At 38.4% G+C, this 24,958-nt stretch overlaps 1 protein-coding gene across 3 annotated transcripts in view; it reads right to left on the reverse strand.

Annotated features, from left to right (window-relative positions):
• jakmip2 (janus kinase and microtubule interacting protein 2) overlaps positions 1–24,958 on the reverse strand; it is a 48,116-nt gene that overhangs the window by 16,217 nt on the left and 6,941 nt on the right. For all 3 annotated transcript variants that reach the window (XM_034682817.1, XM_034682816.1, XM_034682818.1), the window contains exons 2-12: positions 8,890–9,144; positions 6,544–6,798; positions 6,040–6,282; positions 5,739–5,948; positions 4,085–4,183; positions 3,838–3,984; positions 3,612–3,752; positions 3,469–3,525; positions 2,145–2,252; positions 1,931–2,059; positions 204–287 (exon numbers count right to left, since the gene is read on the reverse strand). In XM_034682817.1, the coding sequence (XP_034538708.1) occupies positions 204–287; positions 1,931–2,059; positions 2,145–2,252; positions 3,469–3,525; positions 3,612–3,752; positions 3,838–3,984; positions 4,085–4,183; positions 5,739–5,948; positions 6,040–6,282; positions 6,544–6,798; positions 8,890–9,018 (1,602 nt within the window). In that variant the 5' untranslated portion in view covers positions 9,019–9,144. The remainder of the gene's footprint in view (positions 1–203; positions 288–1,930; positions 2,060–2,144; positions 2,253–3,468; positions 3,526–3,611; positions 3,753–3,837; positions 3,985–4,084; positions 4,184–5,738; positions 5,949–6,039; positions 6,283–6,543; positions 6,799–8,889; positions 9,145–24,958) is intronic.

The following is a 24,958-nucleotide window of genomic DNA, read 5'->3' on the forward strand; positions in this document are numbered from 1 at the left end:
CTGAACCTCACTGACTCGCTCTGCAGCTGTAATGTTAGAGGTTGTGTTGCCAATCTTTACCATAAATAAGTGGGATTGAATAATCTGATTAGGTGTTCCTGTCGATTCATCTGCAGCAGTGTGTGTGTGTCTGTCTGCTTTCATTAATGAGTACAGCAGTGTGTGTGTGTTTGTCTGCTTTCATTCATAAGTGTGTGTCGTACCTGTCCCTTTAAGGTCAGCTCCTTCTCCAGGTCCTCGATTTTGGCTTTGTACCTGAGAACGTCTGCTTGGAGTTGCTCATGAGCCTGGAACACGAGAACAAAAGACATTAATGACAATATTTCTCAACACAAATATATGGAAAAATGTCTCTACATGAATCTATAAATTAAAGAACTCTCTGTTGAACATTTGATCAAAAAAAAAAGCTCAACATGTGTCTCCATCCTTCCTGAGGAAACAGCAGCTAGATAAGTCCTTTATTTGTAAATCACAGTGTGCTAAAATAATGTGTTAAAAATAGTAAAAGTAGTAATTAAACAGAATAAATTAAAAAAACACAACAATAGCTTAAAATAGGAAGTTTCGCTTTCAAAATAAAATATATTAATAAGATAATAAAACACAAAGAGAAACTAAGAAGCTACACTAAAAGTAAACACTGCAAATTAAAACAGAATAAATTGTGAAAATGCTGAGAGGTAATCCATAAAAATCAATGGAATAAGATGGAAAAAATCAAATTAATAATTAAATAAATAATGAAAGTAGGCAAAATAAATTGAAATAAATATCCTTTATTTAATATACTGGTACTGGTCTATAATTAATAGATAAAGAAGTAATATAAATATAAATATATAAAATAAAAATAATAATTATATTTCAAATAATAATAATAATGATGATGATAATAATAATAATAATAATAATAATAATAATAATAATAAAAATAATAATAATAAAACATGGTCATAAATAAATAAATACTACAAATTACAATTTAAGTGAATAAATCATATATATGTATCTATAATTATTTAAATTAGGCAGTGTATGTTTTTAAAATAGACTAAAATGTGAAGATGATAAGTGAATAAAGTAAGTTGGAATAAGACTAAAGAGGTCTGTCTTTAGTTTTAAAATGCACATACACTTCATTGTTAATCTAATTTGCAAAAAAATCTAAAAAACACATTTCACTTTGTCATTATGGGGTATTGTGTGTTGAATATTTTAGAAAAAAAGAATTAATCCATTTTGGAATAAGGCTGTAAAATAAAAAAAATTAGAAAAACAAAGCGCAGTGAATACTTCCTGGATGCTCTTAATATTATCAGTTTTCTTATTTGGAGTAAAAATGAGACTTTTTTTCTTGATCTTTCTGAGATAAAAAAGATCTGACTTCATGTTTCTAAGACGATAAAATGAAGCACTTAGGACCTTGTGAAAATGATCACTTTGTGATATTTGATTTAATTCACATCAGAAGCAGAAGTTGAATCTGAAGTTAACATCCAGCAGCTCCACCATAAACATATTCTAGAGGGACAGAGTTCCTCCGTCTGATCACCTCTCTGTCCTCAGATGAAAACATGAGCGGCTTCACTTCCATTAGTGTTTGTGTATGTCTCCATCACAGGAGACTCAATAAAGTGTCCCAGACTGTCACACAGGACACATACATACCCTCTCTGTCAGCAGGAACAAACTACATAATAAGACCCAACCTGTCCCGTATCAGAGATAAGAAACGTTTCATGTGTTATGATAATGTTTCCCTTCAGAGGTAATCTGATCCTGTGGAACTCAATCAGCTTCATCAACTTTAACCTTAAACCCTCTCCATGATGAGGAGAACAACCTTTCAAAACAAGGATGAGGTAAAGACTGGAGGTCAGAGGTCATCTTCATCACATGACACGATGTTAGCATGCACATTCTCTACCTTTGCTTCCATCTCAGCGTCCAGGATGCCTCCTTTCTGTTCCTGCAGCAGGGCGTACGCTCGCTGTAAGGCCTGGTACTCCCGGGTCAGCTGTCGGAAACGCAGCTCAGACTCCTCTGTGGTTAGACCCTTGATGTAGACGCACAGAGAGGTCAGAGGTCAGTCTTTCTGTATCTGAATCTCTCGTGACTTTGAATAAGAGGCGAGTCCTCACCTCCTCCAGATCCTCGTCAGGAGTTCTGTCCATCCTGAATGAAGCCACAGAGGACGACTCCGAGTCCATGGACTCCTCGCCATACCCGATGTCCATGACGATGTGCCTCTGCAGACCAGAGGAGACGGATTTACAAACCTTTAAATCTTTATGAAGAATGTGGAACAATCAGCATGTTACTGAGCAGACTAAAGAGACTCTCTGAGGCTTTTATACTCCTTTATTTATTCATCCTTCCTCTTCTCTGTGGAGGAATCTTTCCCTCCATGATGTTAGAAGATTTTCACACTGAGGTCAAAGTATTAACATGACCTCTACAGCAGATCTGTTCATTTACTTTTTTAAAAGAGGTAAATCCACTCAGGTAAAGTCCCTCCACTTTAAAACATGTTGAGCAGAAGTGTGTTAAATAGTGTTTCTGTGCTAGATAATTAAAATACTAGTGAGATCATTTCAGGGATAACTCAGGGAGGGGGTTATATTTATATTTTATTTAATTATATCATTTTATTATTATTATTATTACATATTTTTCTAATTTTAAAATATGTATTAGTACTATAAGCTTTACTATTTATTTACTTTTTTGTTTTTTATATTGATTAATTTATTTGCCTTTTGTTATTTTAATTATTATTATAAAGGTTGAGATGAATTTTAATTAATTATTTATTTATTTGTATTTTATTATGAATGAATCTATTTGTCTTTATTATCTATAAATATTTATTTGTATTTTAAGTATTATTTATTTATTTATTAGTTTTTTATATTGATTAATTTATTTGTATTTAATTGTAATTTCAAAGGTTTACAAGAATTTTAATTATTTATTTATTTGTTTGTTTTTTAATATTAATTCATCTATTTGTCTTTGTTATCTATAAATATGTATTTGTTTCATTAGTACTATATTTTATTCATTTATCTATTTTCTTATTGATTCATTTATTTGTCTTTTATTAATTTATTTACTTAATTCTTTTTTATTTTATTTATCTTCATGCGTATCAATAATTCAATTTGTCAAGCTTTATTTATAGAGCACCTTTCATAAAAATTAAATGAATTCAAAGTGCTTTACAAAAATAATAAAACAATCTGTAATTAAGAAAGATAGAAAATATGGTGATAAAACAGTAAAGATAAAAGATAAATAAGAGTTCAAAATAAGTGTCTCTAAATATCACATTTTTATTCTGTGTGTGAGTGTGTTTTGTTTTTAATAATATGAATATCAAATGTAAGTGTTGTTTTTAAAAACAGAACCTCAGAGGTTTCTTGAAGAACTTAAAAGAATGTTAAGACCTCGATGGAGTCTAACCTTTATGGGCCGTGAACTTCTTTTATGTCTTTTCTTCCTCAGCAGTTTTTCTCGGTCCTGGAAGAGAAAGGAAACCAGAATCATCACAACACCGCCGTGACCTTTAACCTCAACAACAAACAGGTGAACAGACAGAAACCTACCCTGGCGAGTTCGTCGATCATGCTCTGCTGCTCCAGGACTTGGAGCTTGAGGAAGGCGATCTCCTGGTCATCGTGCGCCTGGTCCAGGTCGTTCAGAGACTTCAGCTTCTTCAGCGGAGGATGGGAGCTGATCTTCTCCTTCTGCATGCACACAAACACACACAGGTTTAAAAAATAAGTCACACTTTAAACATCAGGACTTTGAGTGATGTGACTTTGTGCTCACCATCTCCACGTTCTCCTTCGCCAAGCTCTTCAGTTTGTCCTCCAGCTTCTGGAGGCTCAGAGTCAGATCGTCGTTCCTCCTGCTCAGCAGCTTGTTTTTGTCCAGCAGAGGTTTGCACTGCTTCTCCGACTCTCTGACGCGCTTCAGCTGATGAGGAGAGACACAGAGACACGGGTGGGTTCAGATGTGAGGGATGAAGGAGGGAGGAGGATGAGTGACAGAAAGACGAGGAAGTGAAAGATCATACCAGCTCGTTCCTCTCGTCGCCCAGCAGAGAGTTACGGTCTTCTAGTTTGCGGATGTTAGAGTTGAGTTCAGCGAGGCGCCTCTGGTTTCTCCTCATGTCCTGAAACAAACATTCAAAACAAATATTCATATCTCACTGATCTCTCTGACTTAGGGCTGGAACAACACTTCACACTGCAGCTCGAGTTCTGACTAGAACCAGGAAGAGAGAGCACATCCCTCCCGTGTTAGATCCTCTACACCGAATCCTTCTTCTGACCTACAAAGCTCTTCATGCTCAGACACCTTCATATCTTAAAGAGCTCATAGTGACCTATTCCCCCTCTAGAACTCTACGCTCCCAACATGCAGGCCTGCTCATCGTACCTGAAGTCTCTAAAAGTAGTATGGGAGGTAGAGCCTTCAGTTATCAGGCCCCTCTCCTTTGGAATCATCTACCAGTCAGGGTCCGGGAGGCAGACACCCTCTCTACTTTTAAGAGTAGGCTTCAAACTTTCCTTTTTGATAAAGCTTATAGTTAGAGCTGGATCAGGCTTGGACCAGGTCTTAGTTATGCTGCTATAGGCTTAGACTGACACACTGGGATCCTGTCTTTCCCTCTCTCCTCTCTCTGCCTGTCTCTCACTTTAACTCTTCCTGTCCCATTAAAGTTACTAACCATAGACCTTTCTGGAGTCCCTGAGCTCCCTTGTCTCGTAGGTTCCTCTGGATCTCTGCTGTAGATTCCTTTTTTGGGGTCTGTTATTCATCCTTCCTTTCTTTCTTCCTTTCTTTCCTTTAATTCCATTCTTACTTTCTGTCCTTTGTTTTCTTTCTTGCATTCTTTACTTCTTCTCTTTTTCCTTTCTTTCTTTATTTCTTTCTCTCTTTGTTCTTTCCATGTTTCTTCATCCTTTATGTCTCCTTTCCTTTCCTTCTACCATTCCTTCACCATTTATTCTCCTCTTTTCCTTTCTTCTGGTCTCCCTCTCTTCTCTCTTTTCATAGACCTTTCTGGAGTCCCTGAGCTCCCTTGTCTCGTAGGTTCCTCTGGATCTCTGCTGCTGTGGACGTGGTCCAGACTCCAGCTGCTACAACTACTACTATCCGTCTCCCCACTATCATCTCTCTCTCTCTTCATCTCCCTCTATCCCTCTCTCCAACACGGTCTCAGCAGATGTGTGTCTAACATGAGTCTGGTCCTGCTGGAGGTTTCTGCCTGTTAAAGGAACTTTGTCCTTGCTAAAGAGTTTTAAACTCAATCACTGAACGTCAGGGTGGTCAGATTTGAGTAGGGCATCTTGGTCTAAGCTTCATCCACACATATTACTCCTTTGAAGTTAAAATCATTCAAGTAAACTAAAGAAGAAACATCAATGATCTTAAATGCTCCTTTCATCTGCATCCTTCAAGCACACTCCTGCTTCTACAAATCTGTGTCAGAGACCGTCAGAGGTCGACCGGTGCTCAGATCTGCAGCGTGCTCTGTCAGATAAAACACTGAATGTGCAAAGAAACCTTTTGATTCAGGAGCACACGGGCCCTGAAGTGTCAGAGCGGTATTCTGGAGCAAAGAAGGGAAAGAAAGAAAGAAAGAAGTGTACGAGGTGCAGCGATTCTGCTGACTGATCCGTTGGTCATGTCTGCTGTGAGTGTTTTTCTTCCTCTCCACTCACCGGACTTCCACAGTGCTCCGCTCCGTCCCCGGCTCTGCCCGGAATCTCTCTCTTCGGACTCCCGAGGCCGCACTCCGCCTCCTTCACGAGGAACAGTTGCTCGTCCAGAGTGTCCTTCTGAAGCTGCAGCTTCTGCAAGAACCCTGACGTCGACTCCAGCTCCTTCTCCAGGGCGAAGATGGTGCGGTCTTTAGATTTGATCTCATCCACCTGCAGAGAGGAGGACAGAAATCAGAGCGGTGATTTAACAGAGAAGCATCTCTTCTTTATTAGTCTGACTTTAAATCGTCCCTGAACCCACCAGTCTGCGGATGTCCCTCTCACTGTCCCACTTGATCTTGGAGATCTGCTCCTGGTGCTGCTGATGCTCCACTCGCAGGTCTCCGGCCTTCATCTTGTCGGCCTGGATCATGTTGCTGAGCGCCTCGTCCGTCTGCTTCTTGGTAGATTTCAGCTCCGTTATCTCCTGCAGGAGCTTCACTCTCTCCTGGTCAAAGAAGCGCCGCGCATCCTCCTTGGCTTCCAGCGTCAGCGCCGTGCGAACCTGCAGGAGACGAGGAGAGAGAAAGAAGTGATGATGCTGCTCAGCAGGATTCTCAACCGAGCACAGATAAGAGTTTATTTCATGTGAGATTATCCAGAGGGAGTATTTTTCTAGGAGCTGTGGCGTCCGTCCTGAGGCGGTCTCACCTGTCACGGTTTAATCCCACACCTGCAGCCTCAGGATTTTATCCACAATAGAAGCTATCTGTTAATTTCCCCACATATGTTTCCAAATACAAACCATGCACTATCTGAGCCTCACCTTCTCCCCGCTGCCGTCCCGCATGGCGCTCAGCGCGGCTTTGAGCCTCTGGTTCTCCTGGTCTTTAATCTTGGCGTGGCGGGCCAGCTCCTGCTCGTGCTGCCTCGTCAGGCTTTCCCTGAGAGCCTGGAGCTCCTTCTGCTTCTCCTCGTGCCACTTGGCTCGCTGCTCCGTTAACATGGCAGTGTGACGGTGCTGCTCCTGCTCCCGTACCCGCTTCACCTCCTGCACCTTGTCGCGCTCCAGTTTGCTCACCTGGGAGGAGGAAGGAGGTTATTTTACTACCAATACAGTAAAGTGCAGTAAGAGGAGAGAGAATAGAATGCCTTTACTGTCATTGCAACAAGGTGCAGTCCTCATTAAGGTGCCAGATCAGGTCTGCTGAGTCAGTGAAATTTTTAAATCCCTTATTAAAACAGACTTGATCACAAAGCCTTCCTGGATTTTATCTGAATCTTATTTGACTTTATTCTATTTTAACCCTCTTAAGAAATATACTTTAAAATAATTGTATTTCTTTAGAGTTCTTTTAGAGGAATTTTAAAATGTTTTATTTCTTTATATTGACTGTGTGTTTCTATGATCTGCCTGTTTTATTTTGCTGCCCATGTGAAGCACTTTGTAACCTGTTTTTTGAAACAAATCAAATATTATTATTATTAAATGAAGTGTTTGATGGTTTTGATGGTTGTAGTGGTGTTGTATGAGGTGCTTATTAATAGTAAGAGTAGTAATTAGAGTAGATTACAGTCAGCACAGTCCTAAGGTACGAACACGAAAGCTGTTTTTTAAAAGTTTTTCATCATTTTTAATCTGGCTTTTAATTTGGAGTCATTTCTTTTTAGCCCCTGAATGCATTATTAACATTATTAACATTGTTTTAGCATTGTTTTAATTTTTTATTTAAATATATCTTATCTTATTGTATGATATTATTATTTGGGGTTTTTTCTGGTATTCATCTGATTTTATTTTATTGACTTTATTCTAATGATTTTATTATTTCTTCTTATATTTATTTTATTTTATCTTTTTGACTTTATTCTGATGATATTTTTATTTGATTTTATTTTATTAACTTTATTGTTCAAATTGTATTCTAGTTTGTTTTCTGATATTTATTGGATTTTATTATATTGACTTTATTCTAATGATTTTATTCTTTTTTCTTATATTTTCTTATTTTATCTTATTGACTTTATTTATCTGATATTTATTTGATTCGATTTTATTCTTTGTTTTTCTGGTATTTATCTGATTTTATTATATTTACTTTATTCTACTTTATTATTTTTTTATTTTATTAACTTTATTATGATTTTATTCTATTTGTTTTCTGATATTTATCCAATTTCATTTTATAGATTTTATTATAACTGCTTTATTCTTTGATATTTATCTGATTTTAATATTTTATTGATTTTATCATAATGCTTTTACATATTTCTTTAAGTATTTAATATTACTCTCCTCTATCTTATTTCAGTCTTGTATTATTTCACCTCTTTTTGTTGTTTCCTGTCTCTGTTCTTTAGTGAAGCTCTTTGTGCTGCTTGTTGAATGTATGACAGCTGCTACATAAATAAAGAGTTGAGTTGAGAAGCTGCTCTTTGGTTAACTAAAGATGGAGAACACTTTATGTTTACATTATGTCTTTAAATATTATCCCTTTTATTTAACACTAAGTCTCTGTCTCTGTACTGCAGCTCTGTGTGTGAACTCAGCTGTTATGTGAGGAGAAGACTAAATACTTTGAGATAAAATCAAAATCCTTAAAAATCCTCATTCCCCTGAAGATTTCCCTTTCTTGCACCCTCATATTAGCTCATAATATCCTAGTAGTCATAGATGTAAAGAGATGTCATGTTGTGAGTTAAAGCGAACATGTTAGGTACATGAAACACACAGCAGCTGACACGTAACACACAGCATGTTGTATAAATTCATTGACAATATTTAACCTCGCAAGTCTTCTGCTGAGCGTCTGGAGATGCATATTCACGAGTTCATTGCCGCAGAATGTGTCATCCAAAGTTGCATAGTGCAAGAACATACACAGTGTAGGTATGCATTAACTGATGTGGAAACATGTTGCATGTAACGATGTGAGAGACTTGAGTTTGGTGCAGCGAGTGAACATTAACTGAGCGTGTGTCACACGTGAAGAACGTCTTAAAACAACACGAGCATCAACATGTCACAGCGTTAGCATCCAGGGCTCAGGTTACATCTCACTCCTGTGCAAAGGTTGATTTAAAGATTCTACATGATACTTTATTTAAAGGTTGAAGCTGGAATCAAAAACAAAGTGAGGAACAGAGTATGCATGTTGATGTCGTACAGTACCTTGCATTTTTCCTGGTGCAGCTCTATCTGAATGTCAGTGAGCTTGGACCTGAGATCTTCGTTGGCTGCCTGCAGGGCAGCGATGAGCGCCTCGGGCTTCTCGCCCTTCGTACGCCCTTTCTTGGCCATTGAGTCAAGTTCTAGAGAGGCTCTTCAGATGCTTTCATCGAGACTTCACTGAAACGTTCCAAAGCACTCCGAAGGTTTCCAGTTTCTCCTCTTCCTCATTCTCCAATCAGACAAACGGGCTCGGGGCTGCAGGAGAGACAGAGAGAGAGAGACACATTCAGGAACGGTTCAGACTGCAGAGGGGACGCCATGAAACTGCGTCTGTGCTTTGAGACGTCATGGTGGTCACAGTTACAGATGCGTGCTAAATGCTAAAGGCTAACTTTAAAAGGATGGATTCTTTCACTTCAAAAGATGGTTGGAAACAAAAGCTGTTTTTCGATCAGAAGTTTTTTTGAGGTGCATTTGGACCAAGAGTCCCGGGATCTTTTAGCCCCCAGAACTACTTTCCCCTGAACTAAAAGGTTCCTGGTTCCACATTGTTGTCTGCATTTCGACCGTGGGCTGAAGTCCCGGGTAGATTAAATCAGGCCAGTGACGCATGGAGGAAAGAAATTATATTAAATACGATTTTGAAATCTTAATAAAAACTAAACTAGTTTGTATTCCCAGGAACTCTGTGACACGTTCAACCGAAAGTCCCAGGACCTTTGAAAAGTACTACCCCTCAAGCAGGGGCTTTTTAGGGGGGAGATTATCTACCCCTGAACTAAAGTTAGACCCTGGTTCCTCCGTTCGAAACGCACATAGTTCGTAGGGGTAAAGTTCCTGCGGTCGAAAAAAAGCCTTTAGTCTTTTTTAGTCCCTGGAACTATTCTTCCAGGGACTAAATGGTTCCTGTGGCCTATTGTTGTCCGCGTTTCGACCAAGGCATGAAGTCCTGGGACGATTATAGAAATCAAGCCAGTGATGTATGGAGTAAATAAACAAGTAATAACTAAACCACCAGACCAGTAGAGGGCAGTAAAACAAAGACGGAGGCCATTCATCACAGATGACACCATAGAAGCAGACGGACAGGCCGGCATCATCATGAGCAACACAACAGTTAGCCTGTTAGCATGGAGGAGATTACTCTTGTGCTGTTTTAGATCATTGAATCAGCACTTGGAAGGAGATGAGCGCAAAGCTGTTACAAAAATCCATGTCAGAGATGGACCGGTGTTTTGGTTTAAACAGCGACCCTGTTAACTGGAGACTCTCAGCCGGATGCATCCCTCATAAACGTCTTTAGACCATCATTAAATATCTGATGAGGATATTTTGAAATCTTAATAAAAACTAAACTAGTTTGCATTTCCAGGAACTCCCTCTGTGTTTCAACAGCTGTGTAAACTCCACAAACACTGACACGTTCAGCTGAAGGTCTCCAGTTTACAGGGTCACTTTTAAAACCGGAACACCGGGAGGAGAGACGCATTCACACTATGAGGCTCAGAGAAGACCAATAGTTCAGGAGGTATTAAACCGAGTGAATCCCAGGTGTGTGTGTGAGGTTACTGTGGACAGAGGAGGAAATAAAAACACTGAGGGTACGTTCAGCACTGCAGGCCCCGCCCCCAGAGTTCCCCCCAAGCAGGGGCTTTTCAGGGGGAGATTAACTACCCAGGAACTACATTTAGACCCTGGTTCCTGCTGTTTATAATGCCAATATAGTGAAGGAGTTTGTTCCATAATTCAGGGGTTTTAACCTTCATCACTATTATAGGCTAACAAACATAGCAGACCTGAATCTCTGACTGAACAGTCAGTCGTAGGGTTGTAGAGCGTACTGGACTGATTGTGCACTATTCAGTTATGCCTGATCCAAAATGTACAACACACCACACAAATAACTCAACTATCAACTTCCTGCTGAGCCAGAAGGAAAATAAATCTGTGAGAATCATCCTCTGGATTGGAGACCATCCAACTGTGTCAGATCAACAGAACAGCAAACACTGCCAGACAGCTCTGCTAGCATGTCACACAAATTACTCTGGATGAAGTAAATTAATGAACCTCTCCAAGGAGAAAGACTTAAAGCTCAACTAAACACACAGGAATTCAAGAATGTATGGAAATGACTTCAAGTACATCAAGACTCTTATGTGTTCTATTTTAGAAAACATGGATGTTACATTTTCAAGTTGAGACTGCTCCAATACTTCAAATCAAATCATTGAAAACTCTGATGTTTGATTATTTCTCGTGTATTTCTCAGGAGAAGTTGGATGGTGTGAGGTGTAATCTGATCAGAAATCCTCTGAATCAGTAACTCTGCAAACTGTCGTGTACGAATGTTTGAGCACATTGGGGGGACAGTTAGTTTTCGACAAGCTGTTCCCACTGGACTGTGACGGGCTGAACCTGGAGCCCACAATCAATAACCCTCTGCATGTTTTATGCATCATGTGATGTGAGAGTGTCAGATTCTTTATATGAATTCTTCAACAGAACAGAGTGAGGGAATATTAGAATTCAGACAATTCAGAGTCTGTCTCATCTTTAAAATTAACTTTTATAGACGTGCTTCACCTTTTCAATTGTTTTTATTTGATTATTTGTTTTCATAATTGATTTATTGTTTCATTATTTCCTTTATTTATCATTGTAAGGTTCTTAATCCCTCCTTTTCTACTCTCTCTGATGTGATGTCGTCTTCTTTAAAGGTGACATATCACGCTTTTTTCATCAACATATATTGGTCTAAGAGGTCCCCAAAACATGTCTTTAAAGTTTATACTCAAAAAAACACTTTGAAATCAGATTCTGGTCTGCCTGAAAACCCCTCTTCTTCAGCCCTCCTCAGAACACTCTGTTTTCACTCTGACCACGCCCCCTCAGGAAGTGGATGTGCCTCGGCTCTCCAGCACGTTGATCTAATGTTTACATGTTGGCTGAATATACACGGCTGCTCACAGACCCGCGTTACTTCAACCCTCTGAATCTGATCCAGAATCTGATCCTGACGGAGAGGCGCCTGCAGCAGGACCTTTCTGAACCATTGGTCACAGATTTAGTGTTTCTTGTTGTTTTATTTGTCAGCATGTCGACGTGTGTCTTGGTACACAGCTACCAACATGTAGCTATGTGGCTATGCTAACTAGCGCTAGCACTTATCCATGATAAATAGAAATCATCCACTAGATCTTCAAATCTGCAGACGTGGGGAGTCAAAGCGACCTATGCCAGAAAGGCAGCAGGACCTTTTATGAAGGATTGGTCACAGATTTAGTGTTTCTTGTTGTTTTATTTGTCAGTATGTCGACGTGTGTCTTCGTACACAGCTACAGCTAGAGCTACAGTTAGAGCTACAGCTACAGCTATGAACATGTAGCTTTGTGGCTATGCTAATTAGCGCTAGCACTTATCCATGACAAATAAAAATCATCCACTAGATCTTCAAATCTGCAGACGTGGGGAGTAAAACCGACTTCTGCCAGAAAGGCAGCAGGACCTTTCTGAACCATTGGTCACAGATTTAGTGTTTCTTGTTGTTTTATTTGTCAGCATGTCGACGTGTGTCTTCGTACACAGCTACAGCTACGACATGTAGCTATGTAGCTATGCTAACTAGCGCTAGCACTTATCCATGATAAATAAAAATCATCCACTAGATCTTCAAATCTGCAGACGTGGGGAGTCAAAGCGACCTTTGTGTTTATTAAGACAGCCTCCAACTAGCATGCCTCCCTCCTAAGCTCCTTGTTAGCACACATGTGTGCAGGGAATGAAAAACGGAGGAGGGGTTGAGTTGTATTTTATACAGTCTATGGGCTGAACAAGCTCCGAGCTCTGACTTCCTGTTACAGACCGGATGGCGTTGTGACGTATGAAAAACACTGAAGTCTGAAACGGCTGGTTTCAGCACACATTTACAGAAAGGTGGAGAAATCAGAACAGGGGCAGAATGGATTCTTTACATTCTCGGGGGGTTTGTAGACAGGGACACAGATTTCAGGTAAAGAACCATTAAAAAGTCCATTTTGCATGATATGTCACCTTTAAACATTTTTATTGTAATTTAATTATTTTATTTTATTTTGTTATAAAAATGATTTATTGCTCTACTGTTCCATCACTTTATTCTGTTTCATTTGCGTTTATTCTTTTTAACATTTTGTGTTGTATTTTCAGTTTTTTTTTACATGGATTGAATTTTCTCCTCTCCTCTCTGTTTGTTTAAGGTTTATTCTGTCATCCTGAAGCAATTTGTAAACTTTCATTTTTAAAAGTGCTACACAAATAAAAGTTATTATAATCATATTTAATTTACACAATTGAATTACCATGACTATAATTATTCAAAAGGCAATATGACAAACCAGAGAGCAGGAGCAGTCAAAAATCAACATGAATTTAATAAATTATATTATTAAAACATTTAAAACATTTCTTACAGAATCACTGGTTCTGTAAATATATTGTAAATGTACTTATTTAGTTTGTACTTTTCTTAGAAAATGCTAATTTACTTTTTAATTGATATTAACTTTAATAATTACTATTTTAAATGCTCTTTGTTGTTTGCACTATAAACTGATGCTGTAACTCTACACTACACCTGTTGTGTGATGAATAAAGGAATATCTCATCCTATGGAAATAAAGGAAAATCTTTTAGTTTATGCAAGAAAATGTTTCATAATTTAAAATTTACAGAGAATAAAAAGTGTCATCACATCAGATCCACCATGAGCTGATTTAACGTTAAACATTTTTAAGAGATACGGTGGAAAAAGCGGTTTTAACGATATTAATGATGATGCATTGCATTGTACAACATTGTATTTAGTTTTGAGTTTCGTGCACGAAAACATAAATAGGACACATCCATTGTTTATTATATTATTAACAATGACACTGAGAGTGAAAGAGGCCCACTGTCTCGACCTCCTCACCTTCCCCACGCACTCTGACCCAGATATCTGGTCCTGTTCTCACCATCATATGATCCATGTGGGTCTATCAGCTGAGGGTTAGGGGTTTGGATTGATAGGACAACATGCAGTCTTGGGTTTCTTTAAGTGGTTGAGATTATCCCTGAATTTAAGGTGAGTCTTAAATCAGAGTCTGGATTATAGATTAGAATGGAAATGGGTTCATTATCAGTGACTCAGCACGTCTGCTTTAGACTACATCACTCCCAAAATTTAAGCTTTATACTTCCAGCTAACGCTCCAGAAGATGTGCGAGTGCAAAGATAAGACTAACTGTGATTGTAATGATTCAGTGACGGGGAAAAGAATGAACACGTCAGAGGATACACGACATGAAGAACTGAATTAAGTCTCATTAAGTTTTAACAAGACAAAGGCAGAGACGGAGTAAAACTCTGATGTAGTGCAACCTTCAGCCACAAGAATGGAAGCCAGTGCAGAAGTGTTAAAAACTGCAGTTGGGGTGCTGGTGGTCTAGTGGTCTAAGGGCCCCACATGCAGAGGCTACAGTCCTCGTCGCAGAGGTCACTGGTTCGGCATCTCCTGCATGTCTTCCCCCCGCTCTGTGCTCCCTACATTTCCTGTCTGTCTTCAGCTGTTCTATCAAATAAAGGCAAAAAGCCCAAAAATATAACATAAAAAAACCACACACAAAAAAAAAAACTGCAGTTCCTTGAGCGTCCACTAGAGGCTGGCTGCAGAAACACAGGAAACCACATACACACCCATTCAAAGAGACGATCTTTACAGCAGAAATAAACATGTTTACAGCCTGGTTCAAAAAAAGAGTGTAGTCTGGACAGATCATTTCTCTCTCAGCACACACTGCATTATTTTTGAAGATATTAAACTTACAGTTTTGCCCAAATAAGGGCGTGGCTGACTTGATTGACAGGTGTGAACACTGTAGCTGTTAGCGAGGAGGCTAAAGGCCCGCCTCTGAGCGGCTTCAAAACAGGTCTTCAGGAACAGACGGGTGACGACATGAAAGACGAATTAAAGGTGACATATCATGCAAAATTGACTTTTTAATGGTTCTTTACCTGAAATCTGTGTCCCTGTCTACAAACCCCCCGAGAATGAAAAGAATCCATTCTGCCCCTGTTCTGATTTCTCCACCTTTCTGTAAATGTGTGCTGAAACCAGCCGTTTCAGTTTTCAGTGTTTTTCATACGTCACAACAATATCCGGTCTGTAACAGGAAGTCAGAGCTCGGAGCTTGTTCAGCCCATAGACTGTATAAAATACAACTCAACCCCTCCTCCGTTTTTCATTCCCTGCACACGTGTGCTAACAAGGAGCTTAGGAGGGAGGCATGCTAGTTGTAGGCTGTCTTAATAAACACAAAGGTCGGTTTACTCCCCACGTCTGCAGATTTGAAGATCTAGTGGATGATTTTTATTTGTCATAGATAAGTGCTAGCGCTAATTAGCATAGCCACATAGCTATATGTTCATAGCTGTAGCTGTAGCTGTGTACCAAGACACACGTCAACATACTGACAAATAAAACAACAAGAAACACTAAATCTGTGACCAATCCTTCATAAAAGGTCCTGCTGCCTTTCTGGTAGAGGTCGCTTTGACTCCCCACGTCTGCAGATTTGAAGATCTAGTGGATGATTTTTATTTATCATGGATAAGTGCTAGCGCTAGTTAGCATAGCCACATAGCTACATGTTCGTAGCTGTGTACCAAGACACACGTCGACATACTGATAAATAAAACAACAAGGAACACTAAATCTGTGACCAATGGTTCAGAAAGGTCCTGCTGCAGGCGCCTCTCCGTCAGGATCAGATTCAGAGGGTTGAAGTAACGCGATCTCTGAGCAGCCGTGTATATTCAGCCAACATGTAAACATTAGATCAACGTGCTGGAGAGCCGAGGCACATCCACTTCCTGAGGGGGCGTGGTCAGAGAGAAAACAGCCTGTTCTGATGAGGAATGAAGAAGAGGACTTTTCAGGCATGCCAAAGTCTGATTTCAAAGTGTTTTTTTGAGCATAAACTTTAAAGACATGTTTTGGGGACCTCTTAGACCAATATATGTTGATGAAAAAAGCGTGATATGTCCCCTTTAAATGAACGGCATTCTTGAAACAGTCCTATTTGAACTCCAAAAGCAATAATCCCTTCACTAACTTTCATCACATTGAATCCTCCCTGAGTCTACAGTAGATCTCACAGCTGAACACAAACAGAGTCATAGTGTTTCTTTGTTTGGTCTCGTGGTTACATAACGTGTACCACTCTGTATGGTGGCAGGGGTTCTGGACACAGACCAGCCAGTCTGTTACCCTGAGAGCAGCATACGTCTCTGTCCTGCTCAGTGTTCTCTTGGCAGCCTTTACATGTTGACTCGGTTTAATGTTTCAACAGAAGAAGATTCCTCTCGCTGAGGTTTACGTGTCGACTGCTTCAGCTGGTTATTTATTCTGAGCAGAGGATGGACTCAGACGACGGTACATGATGTATACTGTACATTAAACACAACATGACACAGCTAAAGGAACTCGCCTTCAGGAGAGCAGATTTCCTCTCATACAGCAGAGTGTCATCTGCAAACAAACTCAACAACATACTGCACATATTTCATTTATTCCCTGTTGGTTTTTATGCTCGTGCTACCTCAGAAGGCTAATTTAAAAAAGCATTAAAGCTGTTATTAATAACCTCTAACACTTTATTTAGAGCTGTAACCGATCCACGCTTTATATGAGCACACTTTAGGAAACAACTCTTGAGATGCCAGATTGGCCGGTGTTAATCCTTCTCTATCAGGGGATTATAAATTTAGTAAATCCTTTAATAAAGCTCATAACTTTGGAGGAAAACAGATTTGTGTCCACACTCTCTGAAGCCCTTTAAACGGTCATCACGGACGGCTTCGAACGCAGCTTTGGTTACAGTTGTTGAGACCATAATGAGGTGAAATGTTAATTATTTTACTCAAAATGTTAAATCATTCTGATTCTAGCTTCTCAACAGGAGGTTGTTTCTACATTGACTAACAACTAAGCAGCAATCTCTGCTCTTAAAATGTGAAGCCAATGCAGAAGTGTTAAAAACTGCAGTTCCTAAAGTGTCCACTAGAGGCTGCTGCAGAAACACAGGAAACCACATACACACCCATTCAAAGAGACAATCTTTACTGCAGAAATAAACATGTTTACAGCCTGGTTCAAAACATGAGTTTAGTCTCTCATTTCTCTATCGCACAAACTGTACAGGTGAGTTTATTATAACTTGTTGTTTTTGAAGATATTAAAGTTGCAAGTTTTGCCCAAATAAGGGCGTGGCTGACTTGATTGACAGGCAGGAACACTGTAGCTGTTAGCGAGGAGGCTAAAGCCCCGCCTCTTTAAGTTAGGTTGAGTTCAGTATTTCCAATATGGCTCCCGCCGACAACCAGCTTCAAAACAGAGCTTCAGGAACAGACGGGTGACGTCACGGAGACTACGTCCATTTATAGAGAAACACATGAATCATCATTTATTCCTCTTTCAAAACTAGTTCCTCAATGATCATTAGCATACAAAGCCAACCACAGCTCACCATGACGGCTAATCCCGTGTTGACCTACAAAGCGTCCCCAGCAGACAGATCCAGGTCTGCAGGGTTAGATATGATTTCACTGTGAGCCAGAGTCAATCTGATTACTGTCATTTCCCATTTTCAGACTGCTCTGGGAAATAATCCCAGACCGGCTAGTTGAGTGAACGTAACACACCCACACACACACACAAAGAGAGGCATCATGGGTAATACTGGGCCATGCACCGGATGTAACCTCAGCTGACTTTCATATCTATCATGGAAGTTTCACTCCGGGCGGTTACTGACGTCACTGATCTCAGGGCGAGTTTCTCGTCACTCCCTGTCACCGCCTTTCTTTCACTCTGCAGGATTTGCATTTGAATGCCTCAAACACTTGATAACAGGAAGACAAAGCAGGAGATACCTGAGCTTTAAGAAAGGATTAAAGTAACTCCCATCCAGCAAGTTTCAAGAAGAGCAGAATCAACCTGAAAACACCTCAAAGACAAAGCTGTTTCTGAATCCACCTTTTTCTCCTTCCTTAAAATTGGCGTCCTGTTAATTTTAAAGTTTGTATGAATAACTTTTAAAGCTCTACATGATCAGACTCCTCAGTATATCTTTGACCTCCTCATGAGCCCGCCCTCTCAGATCAGCTGATCTGGGTTTGCTTGTTGTTCCCAGAGCCAGATTGAAGACTTTCAATCAGCAAAATGAACTCGGCAGTCTACAGAAACATTTTGTCTGCCAATTTAAAGAAAGATGCAACCAAACTGATCAGGAGATCCTTCATCATGCAGCAAGATAATGACCCCAAACACACTGCAAAAACAACAGAGGAGTTCATCAGGGGCAAAAAGTGGAAGCTTTTAGACTGGCCAAGTCAATCTCCAGACTTAAAGGTGACATATCATGCAAAATTGACTTTTTAATGGTTCTTTACCTGAAATCTGTGTCCCTGTCTACAACCTCCCCGAGAATGTAAAGAATCCATTCTGCCCCTGTTCTGATTTCTACACCTTTCTGTAAATGTGTGCTGAAACGAGCCGTTTCAGACTTCAGTGTTTTTGTTACGTAACAACAATATCCGGTCTGTCACGGAGTCAGAGCACGGAGCTTGTTCAGCCCATAGACTGTATAAAATAATACTGAATCCCTCCCCCGTTTTTCATTACCTGCCCAAATGTGTGCTAACAAGGAGCTTAGGAGGGAGGCATGCTAGTTGTAGGCTGTCTTAATAAACACAAAGGTCGCTTTGACTCCCCACGTCTGCAGATTTGAAGATCTAGTGGATGATTTTTATTTGTCATGGATAAGTGCTAGCGCTAATTAGCATAGCAACATAGCTATATTTTCATAGCTGTAGCTGTAGCTGTGTACCAAGACACACGTCGACATACTGATAAATAAAACAACAAGTAACACTAAATCTGTGACCAATGGTTCAGAAAGGTCCTGCTGCCTTTCTGGCAGAGGTCGGTTTTACTCCCCATGTCTGCAGATTTGAAGATCTAGTGGATGATTTTTATTTATCATGGATAAGTGCTAGCGCTAGTTAGCATAGCCACATAGCTACATGTTGGTAGCTGTGTACCAAGACACACGTCGACATGCTGACAAATAAAACAACAAGAAACACTAAATCTGTGACCAATGGTTCAGAAAGGTCCTGCTGCAGGCGCCTCTCTGTCAGGATCAGATTCTGGATCAGATTCAGAGGGTTGAAGTAACGCGGGTCTGTGAGCAGCCGTGTATATTCAGCCAACATGTAAACATTAGATCAACGTGCTGGACAGCCGAGGCCACACCCACTTCCTGAGGGGGCGTGGTCAGAGAGAAAACAGACTGTTCTGATGAGGAATGAAGAAGAAGACTTTTCAGGCAGACCAAAATCTGATTTCAAAGTGTTTTTTTGAGCATAAACTTTAAAGGCATGTTTTGGGGACCTCTTAGACCAATATATGTTGATGACAAAAGCGTGATATGTCACCTTTAAACCCTATAGAGCATGCATTTTACCTGCTAAAGAGGAGGCTGAAGGGAGTAACCCCCCAAAACAAACAACAATTGAAAGAGGCTGCAGTGAAAGCCTGGAGAAGCATCACAAAAGAAGAATGCAAAAGTTTGGTGATGTCAATGGATCACAGGCTTGATGCTGTTATTGCAGGCAAAGGATTTGCAACAAAATATTAAGTCTTATTCACTTTCATTTATTTTAGTGTATCTGTATCTGTTCCAATAGTTTTGCTCACCTAAAAATGTGGTGTTCCTTTATAAATAATGCTATCCTCTAAGTTGAGTATCAGATCCAGATGGAAATACCTGGAAATAAAAGCTGAAATGTTGATCTCTTGTCTCATGTTCATCTTTTGGTGTCAAACCCAAATGTTTCCTGTCTACAGATAAAATAAGGGAATTGGCCTCACTGTTCCAATACTTTTGGAGGGGACTGTATATACCAACAGTTTTACTTATTATTTACACTGCATCATGTTTTGTTTTTTTATCACTCATTTTTATATTTTATATTCTTTTTTAAAAAACTCTTCCCTGTAAATAAAATGTATTATTATTATTATCATTACTTTATAAAGTAAGCATAATATTACATTGTAATATGACAGTGTGATGGCACTGTGTATTTTTTCCTCATATTGTGCAGGTTTAGGTTGTACTGCTATAAAAGGTGAGGAAATCCTCATACAGGATCTGACAGCACAAACAAGTGATTCTACACATAAAGAATTTTTGCTCTAAATTTAAAGCAAACATAAAAACAAAGACAGAAGTCACAGTTTGATTTCTGTTGCGTTACTCAACACGAGCCAACACCAAACATCATATTCTGTAAGCGTTCCTCCAAAAGTAACATTTTAAATCCACATCACTGAAACACTTCAGACAGGAGAAAGTATTTCAATAAGAAGATCTTTACCTTTCACTCCTCTACTCGTGGATCCTCCATGAAGAAATAACAGCCTGATAAAACTGAGGCTGATTTATACACGATTACACAACGACAGTTCTATACAGTAACGCCAGGAAGGGTTTAAAGAATCTTAAAGAAGCTGTTACAGTATTACCTCATCGTCTTAATGAGCACGACCAGCGGGAACATCTGATTACATATCACTCAGATGTGAAGACACGTGATGTTCAAATCAGGAAGGAATCTTTAAAATCTACATGAAGAGAAAGACGTGGAGACTGATCACTGGAGATCTCTGTCATAGATTTCTTTTGTGTCACGCTCAGTGGAAAGAAATGAAACATGACGATATCTTTCCAGTTTTACTGAAACAAGCAGTCTAAGCAACATGAATAACCAACACACCCAATGCATGCTGGGTACTCGCTTAACACCACTTAGCCAAAACTGAGTCAAATCAATAAAGTGATGAGAAGACATTCAGTAGATTTAGTGTGGACTGTGAGTCCTGGTGATGCTGCACGCGACGCAATTATCGTTAGCTAATGTCTGAATCTGTCTCTCTGCCATCGGACGCTCGTTAAGAGTCACAGAGTGAATTTATTAAAGCTCCTTTACTGAAAACATATATCACCTTAAAGCAACAGATCACCTTAAAGCAACAGATCACCTTAAATCAACAATCACCTTAAATCAACAATCACCTTAAATCAACAGATCACCTTAAAGCAACATATCACCTTAAATCAACATATCACCTTAAATCAACATATCACCTTAAATCAACAGATCACCTTAAAGCAACATATCACCTTAAATCAACATATCACCTTAAATCAACATATATCACCTTAAATCAACATATCACCTTAAAGCAACATATCACCTTAAATCAACATATCACCTTAAATCAACATATCACCTTAAATCAACAGATCACCTTAAATCAACATATCACCTTAAAGCAACATATATCACCTTAAAGCAACATATCACCTTAAATCAACATATCACCTTAAATCAACATATCACCTTAAATCAACAGATCACCTTAAAGCAACATATCACCTTAAATCAACATATCACCTTAAATCAACATATCACCTTAAATCAACATATCACCTTAAATCAACATATCACCTTAAATCAACATATCACCTTAACGCAACATATCACCTTAAATCAACATATCACCTTAAATCAACAGATCACCTTAAAGCAACAGATCACCTTAAATCAACATATATCACCTTAAAGCAACATATCACCTTAAATCAACATATCACCTTAAATCAACATATCACCTTAAATCAACAGATCACCTTAAAGCAACATATCACCTTAAATCAACATATCACCTTAAATCAACATATCACCTTAAATCAACATATCACCTTAAATCAACATATCACCTTAAATCAACATATCACCTTAAATCAACAGATCACCTTAAAGCAACATATCACCTTAAATCAACATATCACCTTAAATCAACATATCACCTTAAATCAACATATCACCTTAAATCAACATATCACCTTAAATCAACAGATCACCTTAAATCAACATATATCACCTTAAAGCAACAGATCACCTTAAATCAACATATATCACCTTAAATCAACAGATCACCTTAAAGCAACATATCACCTTAAATCAACATATATCACCTTAAATCAACAGATCACCTTAAATCAACATATATCACCTTAAATCAACATATATCACCTTAAATCAACATATCACCTTAAAGCAACATATCACCTTAAATCAACATATCACCTTAAATCAACATATCACCTTAAAGCAACATATCACCTTAAATCAACATATCACCTTAAATCAACAGATCACCTTAAAGCAACATATCACCTTAAATCAACATATCACCTTAAATCAACAGATCACCTTAAATCAACATATCACCTTAAATCAACATATCACCTTAAAGCAACATATCACCTTAAAGCAACAGATCACCTTAAAGCAACATATGTGTTTCTAAAGCGAGATGTCAATCATTTGTTCTGACACCTACCCCCTCAGAGCAGTTTTAGACATTAAAATGACAACAGAGAAGGTATCAGTGGTGTTGTAGATGGTCTTGTTTGCTTTTGAGGGTCATAAAGAGGCATCAGTATCAGTTTCAGTCTGTTTCTCAGCCAGTTAAAAACTCCTCATAGTGCCTTTAAATCAACATATCACCTTAAAGCAACATATCACCTTAAAGCAACATATCACCTTAAATCAACATATCACCTTAAAGCAACATATCACCTTAAATCAACAGATCACCTTAAATCAACATATCACCTTAAAGCAACTCAAGCCTTGATTATAGCCTTGGACATCACTTCAGCCCCACTCCCCATGTCTGACTGTTTGTCTCCTTTCATATAGTTATTTATTATTATTAGGAATTTTCTGTAGTCTTTAATTTTGTTGTATTTTATCTATTGTATTTTATTTGTCTTATTAAAGAGTGATAGTGTTAGAATGTTTATTATATTTATTGTATTTTTTTAATAATAATTATGTATGTATATTTTAATAAAAATAAAATACACTAAATAATCATATTTCATTTTTTTAGTTTATTCTTTATTATAGTCATATTGTTAAAGTATTGTATGAAGATCTATATAATATTAATTAATTTATTTGATTATATTTTATTTTTACAATAATTATATTTATATTAATTAAAATAAAACATGCTAAATAAATATAATTCATTTATTGTATTTTATTTTTAATTATAGTCATAGTGTTAAAATATAGTATTAGAGAAACTATATATCTTTGATACTTAATTGTAATTTATTGATTGTATTTTATTTTTATTATAATTCTAATTATATATATGAGTATATATTTTTATAAAAGTAAAATCCACTAGATAAACATGTAATTTATTAAAATATCTATATATTTTGTTTTTATATCATTCTGTTGTATACTATTTATTGTATTTAATTTTATTCTAATTATATATATATTAATTCAAATAAAATTAACTAAATAAATAAAACATTTAACAATATGTATTTTGGGGGGAAGATAACTTGTTCTGTTAAATGTTCTTCTGAATAATGTGAAAAAGAAAATTATTGCTTTTTTATTTTTATTTTTTTTCTTGGACTACTTGCAATGCACAGTAATTTGTTAATATTGTCACTTATTATTTACTTTTGACTGAGGTTCTCAATCTTGATCTGACACTGTTCATTTAGCAGACTAGACTACTGTAACGGGGTCTTTACAGGACTCCCTAAAAAGTCCATCAGACGACTGCAGCTCATACAGAATGCTGCTGCTCGAGTCCTAACAAGGACCAACAAAGTAGACCACATTACTCCAGTTCTTAGATCTCTACACTGGCTTCCTGTCTGTCAGAGAATAGACTTTAAAATCCTGCTGATGGTTTATAAAGCACTGAATGGTTTAGGCCCAAAATACATTGCTGATCTGCTACTACTTTATGAACCACCTCGACCTCTGAGGTCCTCAGGTACTGGTCTGCTTTCAGTCCCAAGAGTCAGAACGAAACATGGTGAAGCAGCGTTTAGTCATTATGCTCCACATATCTGGAACACACTCCCTGAAAGCTGCAGGTCTGCTCCAACTCTCACCTCTATCATATTTGTCATTTTAATTGTGTTCTTTTATGCCTGTCTGAATGTCTCCAATGCTTTTAATGTGTTAATGTAAAGCACATTGAGTTGCCCTCGGGTATGAAATGCGCTATACAAATAAAGCTGCCTTGCCTTGCCTTGCCTACCATCCTTCTTAATAAAAATATTATTAATAATAAAAAAGAAAATCACTGAGGACGTTCAGATATAGATAAAAGCTGAAGTAGAAAAAACTGCAGTTCCTTGAGTGTCCACTTGAGGTTGGCTGGATCCTCATTAACACTCATGTAAAAATACTCAGACTCAGTAATACATTAATGTGTATAATCAGCAGCTGTCTGTGAGTTTACAGCTTCACCTGTTTATGGGTTCACCCTAAATTGTGCTGAGTCAGCATTTCCACTTTGGCAGCCGCCATCATTTGGCTTCAAAACGCGTCTTCAGAAACCAGAAGGATCCTCTGTGAAAACATTTCACACTGAGGTGAAGAGGTTTGAGATTCTCATCTTTAGAGAGACACGAGAGCGTCTACCCTGAGAGTCTGAGTTCAAATCATAACCCCACAGAAGCTTTCAGAGAGAACCCGCGGGACTGGAAGCATTAGAGAGAGAGTCTGGGAGGATCCAGTGGTGGACTTCATCGATGATTAATAAAGCTGATGGGAAATCTGGGGTGTGACAGACTCTCTGCCTGTTATGTTGAAACGACTGTAGTGGAGGAAAAGTTCCTGACGTACACTCTCGTACACTCTCTCTGTTCTCCTCTTCTTCTTCAGACGTCAGAGATTTGACATCCCTCCCTCAGCATGCTAACTGCTAACTGCTAACTCTGTTAAAACAAAAACTCAAAGTTGCTTAAAAGCATAAGACTGCTGACTGCAGCATCCCCGCTTCATACAGCTCGCTGGCACTATGACCCACTTCTGACTCCTCAGACATCAAAATGTTGCAGCTGGATTTTCCAGACAGTCTAGCAGA

This window comes from Notolabrus celidotus, chromosome 5 (assembly GCF_009762535.1).
Source record: "Notolabrus celidotus isolate fNotCel1 chromosome 5, fNotCel1.pri, whole genome shotgun sequence".
In the NCBI taxonomy this organism is placed as follows: Eukaryota; Metazoa; Chordata; class Actinopteri; order Labriformes; family Labridae; genus Notolabrus; species Notolabrus celidotus.